General features: G+C 41.1%; 1 protein-coding gene across 1 annotated transcript in view; it reads left to right on the top strand.

Moving 5' to 3' along the window:
• The first annotated feature begins 1,575 nt into the window (after positions 1-1,575).
• The window catches only part of PGM2L1 (phosphoglucomutase 2-like 1), a 90,391-nt gene continuing 83,886 nt past the window's right edge, over positions 1,576-8,080 (top strand). The window contains exon 1 of the mRNA XM_006885577.1: positions 1,576-1,686. Coding sequence (XP_006885639.1) covers positions 1,576-1,686 — 111 coding nt within the window. The remainder of the gene's footprint in view (positions 1,687-8,080) is intronic.

Below are 8,080 nucleotides of genomic sequence, written 5' to 3'. Positions count from 1 at the left end.
AGAACTCCAGGAACTTTCATGCTAGTTTTGAATTTATTATGGTATACAAAACTTTGCATAATTTTACTATGTCTTTTATCTCTGAAGCTCAAAGCATATTAATTTATTAAGTCACTGTACGGTCACTGAACAATTATCATTATACTGCCTCTCAAAAAAGCTGACTAGGGGAAGAATTGTAAGATGTATGGTCAAAGTCAGAGCCACTGTGAAAAGGCCAAACCAAGCAACTCAGAGCAATCAAGTGTGTGTCACACATGAAGCATGTCTCAGCATTTTCCTCAAGGCACATTGTGTGATTTGAAAAGCGAGAAATCCATAAAGGAGACTATAAGATAAGAAGAAACGGAAAATTATTTCAGCGTGGGAAAATAAATTTCTTCCTCGGGATTTCCATTACCCTTTGCCCCTTACAAGGTTTACACATTGCGGCTGTGGTTAAACGTCTATCCTCTAGTAGTCTAGTTCTTTCTAGCAAAGCAAAAAGGTTTGAAAAACGGAGATGGAACCCTGGTTCCATCACTAACGAACTCTTATCACTTTGGAAAAAGTCCATCAGCTCTTTGTGTGTAAAATGGGGATGCATCACGCCCACCTATCTCATCGAACTATTGAAGCGATAGAATGTGATTTTTAAAGCCCTGGAAGGATACCATTTGTTACCTTATTATAGCGTTCCCCGTTGAATTTCAATTGGTTTAATTAATTTAGTTTAATCCCACGGTAACACTACACAACATAAGTAACACAGCCAGGGCGTGCCCATAGGGAACAGCCTCGAGGTAGATCTTTTTCCTTTGAGAAAAGAAGAGCATGAGACTGCTGGGTGCTGTAGTTTCTGAGGTAGTCTACCCCCATCTTGGGGGAAATGAAAGAACTACAACTCCCGTGAGGCCGTGCGGGACCAGCGTGCGCCAAGTAAGCGCGTGCACAAAGGAGGAAAAGGGTGGTGGTGTGCGCGCATGGGGGTTGACAGAATGAACGCTGAGGCTAAATGCTCCTGGTGGCTATGACGGCAGATGGAGGAAAGGAGACTTGTGGGCGTGTGTAGGTTTGCTAACAAGAATAAGATGACTAGCATCACACCAATTAAAAAATAAAAAGCGCGTGTGCCAACGCCACCAGCCTGTGACTCCTAAACTCACGCTGTTGCAGTGGCGACGGGAGCGCGCTCTGAGGCTCGCGCCTCGTGCCCCATGGGCTTAAATCATCAGGGGCGGGAAAAGGCGGGGCCTACGGTGCGGGGGCGGGACCAAAGGAGGCAAGTGCGGCGGCTGCAGCTCCGGCCACGACCCAGACATCTGGGACTGTTGTTGTTCTTTCGCGACCGGATCGCCTCAGTTCGCCTGGTGAGCAGGAGCTGCTGTGTTGGGGAGCTGGAGGTGGGATCCTCTCGCGTGTGCCTCCTAAAGCTGCTGCAGGAACTAGAGCAAGCGCCCGGCAGTTGGTCCCCGATGCCCTTCAGTGAGGAGGGGGCGTCCGGACCCTGGTGAGCTCCCCCGAGGGACCCTGCTCACGGACTCAGACTCGGTGATTTCGCAGCCCCCTAGGCCTGCACATCCCAGTCTGCCTGCCATGGCCGAACATGCAGAGGGGGACCTGAACTCTAACCTGCTCCACACCCATTACCACACCGGCGATCCTCAGCTTGACACTGCCATCGGACAGTGGCTGCGTTGGGATAAGGTGGGTACCTGGTCAGTCCAGCATCCGTCCTTTGGTTCTGCACACTCACACGCAGTCTGCCCTTTCTCGACAACACCCAGTGCCCCGCATGATTCGCAGGGGATGGCATGGGGCGGGGGCCAGCGGAACCGGGCGTTGCCACCCACCTTTGCCTGGGCTTCTCCATCCGGACAGCCTGGGCTGGGCAGGAACATCTGCAGCCGCTTCCTTTTGCTGTGCGCTCCATTGCAGCCTCCCTCCCCTTCCATCCCGCCGAGGGCGTGCCAGTACTCTTTTGCAAAATAAATAAATAAATCATCCTCATCATAAGTTAGACCCTTCACTCAACTATTTCCTTTCCTCTTTTTCGCCCTTGACTTCCTTCTCAGCAAACCTGAAAGTGGGGTGTTTTGTTTTTGTTTTTTTTTTTTGCCACGGATCTTGGTTTCTAACCGCTGTTCTTTTTAGTTCTAGGTAGCCTTCTGCCTTTTATTACTCGCTCGTATTCTCTAGTGCAGACTAGTGGCTCAGTGACTCAAGAGAGCAGCTACTAACTCGGGGATTGGAGCCCCTGAACCGCCCTGGTAGAGAAAGGTGTGCAGCTCTCTGCTTCCACGTAGACGACCATTCTTGGAAACCTTGTGGGCCAATGTTTCCATAGAGTTGCTATAAGTGAACGTTGGCTCAGTAGCAATGGGTTTTCTAATATTTTCTAATATCACTAGCTCTTGAGAAGGCCCGCCCTTACTTCTTACTTCTTATTTCTTTCTCTTGCCAAGAGTTATTTTCTGGAAATAACCTTACTAAAATGCCACACTTTGCAAATTTCTTACAATGCTTTTGGTTTTGCCTTACTCATTTCTCCTGTTTCTTCCTGCCCAAATGATGGTTATTTCATCTATCACAGGCCAAGGCATGGATTCCGAAAAGCCAGAGTTAAAACATAGTTTTCTTACTGGTAAAAGACACACCAGGTGCATCCAGGTGATGCTAGCTTTTGCCTTCACAGCTGCATAAAATGAGCTTGTTAAAGTAGAGACGGCAACACATTTTAAATAGAAATAGTGATTTCAAATTGAAAAATTAGTAGAATAGTGAAATCATGATGTAGAAAATAATTTCTTAAAGGATTAGCATTCTGAGAAACATTACTTGCTCTGTCATTTATGCACTCAACCAAAAATTTTTCTTGGGCATCAGATAGTGTTGCTGGCCCTATTAGTCCCGTGGAGCACTAGTGGTGAGCATGATGGAAAGGGTTTCTGCCTTCGACCAGCTTGCAGAAAAATTTACCGACAGATAAGCAAACACAGTAAGGTATTTAACATTAATTAAAGATATGCCTCTTAGATATTCTAATTCTTGCTCTGGATTACACTGCCATAAAATGCTTATGGATCACCTGAGGATATTAAATGCAGATTCAGACTCAGGATGCCTGAGGTAGGGCGGGGCCTGAGGTGGGGCGGGGCCTGAGATTCTGCTGAGAATGAGCTAGGTAACAGCAAATTTGAATAGCAAAATTCTGAATTGTTCTGATTGAAATACTGAAATAGAGAGCTAAGTAATTGTCTTATTGTAAGATTTAAAAATACATAATGTAAAAAAAATCTTCTATGTGAAATTTTTGGCATCCATTAATTATCATAAAGGTATTCAAAATACTAGTTACTTTAATGCCATCTTGCAAATATTTATTAAATGTCTGCCTTGTGAAAGGATACAAAAACTTTGAAGATTCACAGTGCTCTTTCGCTTTTAGTCCATCAGGGAAAAGGAAATATAATACAAATAAAAGAGTTAAGGCTTAGAGCAAATGGTAAATGATAGAAACAACAAACTGAATATGTGAATGTCTTCAGCAAAGAAAACAAAATTACAAATTAATTTTGTTGTTAGCAGCTTCTTTTTGTTTTAATAGAATTGTTTGTGTTTAAAACTATTAGCTTTCATTGACCTTGCCAGTGAATAATGTGGCTGTGCTTTTTGTCTCCATAAAGTGGTCAGGTGATATCTTATCGATTCCTAGGGCCTTATTTTTTGCCAGTGCTCTCAGTGCAGCTTCTACTTCCTCCGTCATTACCATTGTCTCCTGTTCATATGGTATTTCCTGAAATTTTTCTGTGTCAATCAGTTCTTTCTGTTACAGTAATTCTTGTATTCCCTCTATCTTCTTTTGATGTTTTATGAATCATTCACTATATTGCCCATAGCATCTTGAAAGAGATTGCAACACGAGGCTTAAATTTGTTTTACAGTTCTTTCAGCTTGAGAAATGCAGAGTGAGTTCTTCCCTTTTTATTCTTCAATTCCAGCTCTCTGCACATTCCATTGTAATACTTTGTTTTGTCTTTCCAAACTGCACTTTGAAATCTTCTGTTCAGCTCTTTCACTTGTATGTTTCCCTTTTGTTTTGGCTTTTTTATGCTCCAGTGCAATCTTTAGAGTCTCTTCTGACTTCCATTTTGATTTTTTTCTTTCTCCTTAGTTTTTGTAATGACATTTTGCTTTCTTCATGGATGATATCTTTGATATCATCCTACAACTCATCTGATCTTCAATCATTGGTGCTCAATGCCTCAAACCTGTTCTTAAGATGATCTTGAAATTCAGGTGGAATTGATTGAAGATCGTATCTTGGTTCCTGTGGACTTATTTTCATTTTCTTCAGCCTCAATTTGAACTTGTACGGATTATATCTCAATGTCAAGAAAACAAAGATTCTTTATCATTGTACTGATAGGCAGCATCATGGTGGATAAAGAGATTGAAACTGTTAATAACTTCATTTTACTTGGTTCCACAATTAACAGCCTTGGTACCTGCAGTCAAGAAATAAGGAGACACATTATACTGGGGAAATCTGCAGTTAGGGTTCTCCAAATTATTAGGGAGCAATGATGTCAATTTGAGGACTAAGGTGCATCTGATTCAGGCCTTGGCCTTTCTGTTTACTTGGTATACATCTAAGAGCTGGACAATGAATAAGGATGACAGAAAAAGAATGGACACCTTTGAGCTGTGGTGTTGGAAAAGAGCACTGAACATCCCATGGACAGCCAAAAGAGTGAACAGATATGACTTGGAGAGGGTGCAGCCTTAGTGCTCTTTGGAGGCAAGAAGGATGAGGCTTCATTCACCTCACATACTTGGGGCATGTTGCTAGGAGGGGCTATTCCTTGGAGAGGGACATTGATGCTGAAAAGCATGGAAGGTTGGTAAAGGAGAGGAAGACTCTCAACTAGGTGGATTGACAAAGTGACTGCTGCAATGGGCACTTGTGTGTCAGGAAGTGTGAGGATGGCCCAGAATAGAATAGGGTTCAGATCTTTTGTTCATAGAGTCATTATGAGTCGTACTCAACTTGATGGCACCTAATAACAACAACACAATAAAGTGAACAGGTTAGATTTGGAAATTGAAAGATGCTTGTAGACATCATTCATTTTACTAGTATCTATCAGGCATATATCACAGCCTTTGGCCCTTTACCAGTAGTAGTTTCCACTGCCATAGATAAAGCTGTTTTTTCTTTAGACATCAGTTTTTGGTTTTTTTTTTTAGACATCAATTTTGACTATAATTTTTTGAGCCTCCTGAGTGATTTTTTTTAAAGAGTAATAGAATTTAATTTTAAGGAACACAAAATGCTGTACTTAGATATTGTTGAGATAAAATGAAATATAAAAAGACAATAAAATGCGTAAACATGAAAAGATAACACCAACTTAGTATTGATGGCAATTAAATAAGCAGTCTGTTCTGTAGAAAAGAGTGCAGAAAAAAGGATGCCCTTTGGAATGGGATAGTCATAGAAGACTTCGTAAGATGGAGTACAGTTGAAAAGAATGAAGGAAACGTCCTTGTAAGTGGAAAAGAAATTATATTTAAAGTGTTCTTCATACACAAGGCACTGACCTGAGAATCTGTGAAAGATACAAAGAGGACATAGTGTGGATTTTGCTTTAAAAGAGCATTGTTATGTTGTTGCGTACAGTAAAGTTGGAAACAACCCATAGCTGACCCTCTGGTGGATTTCCATAAGCAATTAATCACAAGGAAGGAGACTGCCCATCCTTCCCATGGAGCAGCTAGTTTACTTGAACTGCGTGCCTTTGGGATTGCAGTGCAGCTTCTTACTGGTAGGCCACCAGAGCTTCCTTGAAAAGAGCATAGGAGAGATGAAACATAGTTGCCCAAATGTAGCACCATATTTTCGCACAAATAATGTTCAAGGTACCTGGACTTCTTCCCCTCCCCAAACCATGTAAGCCTTACAAATTTAGTTTCCTATGTGACTATCCACATTATATGTATGTGCAAGATACTTACTTAGGCATGTTATTTGCATAAGTATGGTACAGAGAGCAAATAATAAGTGCCCTTAACAGAAGAATAGATTTAAGTAATTTTAATAGCTAATGAAAAGAAATGGTCCCTCTGAATGGAAGGGAGACTTTTAATTGGGAAGTGGAATTATTTCCATTGTGTATTGACAACTGTAGGTAAGGTAGACTGTGCCCCCAGGGCATTGAATTAAATAAGAACATTGAACTTCTGTACATCACCGAGTACAGAAATGTAAAATAATGGTTAAAATAACTCACGTGTAATGTTTGTTACATTATATGTTTTCAACATGCATTGTTTTTCCAGCATATCTCATTGCCATCAAGTCAGTGCTGATTCATAGGTGACCTCCCAGCAGGTTTTCAGAGGCTGTAAGTTACACAGGAGGAGATTGCCCATCTTTCTCTGTAGAGCTGCTTGTGGGTTTATCCAGTAGAGCCACCTTTGCCACCAGAGCACCCCTTAAAGTTTGTAGAAACTAATTTTAGCTCCTCGCTAATACTCATTTAAGTTTTAAAAAGGGCCTACCAGATGCCACTGATTGTTAGTCACTTCCTTTGGTGAAGTACATCATAAGTTACAAATTGGTCTGAGAGCACTTGGCTAATTGCCTATACCCAAAACCGATCCTTGATTCTATAAAGTCAGTACTGACTCAGCAACCCTCTGAGTAGAACTGCTACATAATGTTTCCAGGCTGTAATTTTTTTGGAGTCCGTCAGTCACATCTTTCTCCCTCAGAATGACTGGTGGATTCAAACCAGCAAGCAGGCTCTTGATAATCAGCCAAGTGCTTACCCACTGAGTCAGCCGGGTTCCTCTGTGTAGGTCATGAGAATTGCTAGTTTTAGGTTTGGTGGGGTGGGCTACTCTGAAATGGCATTATGAAAAAGATGGTATTCATGAATTTCAAAAATTTGTTAAAATGCAGGCTTGCTAACATTAAGAGAAAATTAGAGGTGATATGTGATTGACTATTATGGTTAGCACAGGAATCCAGAATTAAGGTTGCATAGAGAAGTGTACTCGGATGGCGGGGAAAGGATGGGGGAATTGTATACTAATGAAGGAATTTTTTTTTCTTTTTCGGAGAGGGGAGCAAACTGGTGGGGAGGGGTGGGCAGGGAGAAAAGTGCAGAAATGAATGAATGGAAATCCAAAACCTCTGTAAATGTCTATTAAAATTAATAAACAAACAAAAAACAAAAAAACTTTATGAACTTTGTAAGTAAACCAGTATAAAATAAAGACAAAATTTAAAAAAAAAAGAAAAAAGAAAATTTATTCTAAGAGAAATGGAAATTACAAAGTCTGTACTTAAAACACTTCTGCTGGAGCTAAGTGTATGTGGAGAGAAATTGCTGGAAAGATAAGTAGAGACCAGGTCATAGAAGAGCTTCAGTACTTGTTAGATGCCACTGAGTCAACAGTGACTCATGAAAACAAATCAGAACCTTGCCTTATCTTCATGATCTGTGCCATATTCAAGTCCATTGTCACCATTATTGTGTCAATCTATCTTGTTGAGGGTCTCTTTCTCACTGACCCTACACTTTTCTTATTCTTCTCAATGTTAGCCATAACTTGTTATGATCCACACAGTCAAATACCTTTTTGAAGTCAAAAAGTCAATAAAGCGTAAATAGACATTCTTCTGGTATTCTCTAATTTCAGCCAGGAGTCATTTGAGATTAGCAATGCTAATACCCAGCAACATTTTGCTTGCATGTGATATTAATGAGTTTGTTCAACAAGTTCCACATTTTCTTGCATTACCTTTCCTGGGAATGGGAACAAATGTGAATCTATTCCAGTCAGTCAGCCAGGTGACTGTCCTCCAAATTCCCTAGCAAAAACTGTTGAACACGTCCAGGTCTGTATCTATTAGCTGAAATATAATTGGCATCCTATTGTTGCTGATGTTAGATGGATCTTGGCTGAAAGCAGAGAATACCAGAAGAATGTCTGTCTGTGTTTCATTGATTATGCAAAGGCATTTGACTGTGTGGATCATAACAAACTGTGGCTGACTCTGAGAAGAATGGGAATCCCAGAACATTTAATT

The sequence above is a fragment of the Elephantulus edwardii genome, unplaced genomic scaffold (assembly GCF_000299155.1).
Source record: "Elephantulus edwardii isolate Elephantulus edwardi_28Jun2011 unplaced genomic scaffold, EleEdw1.0 scaffold00044, whole genome shotgun sequence".
NCBI classification, from domain to species: domain Eukaryota; kingdom Metazoa; phylum Chordata; class Mammalia; order Macroscelidea; family Macroscelididae; genus Elephantulus; species Elephantulus edwardii.
Note: the sequence above shows the minus strand (reverse complement) of the source record. Positions and strands in the feature narration are given on the sequence as shown.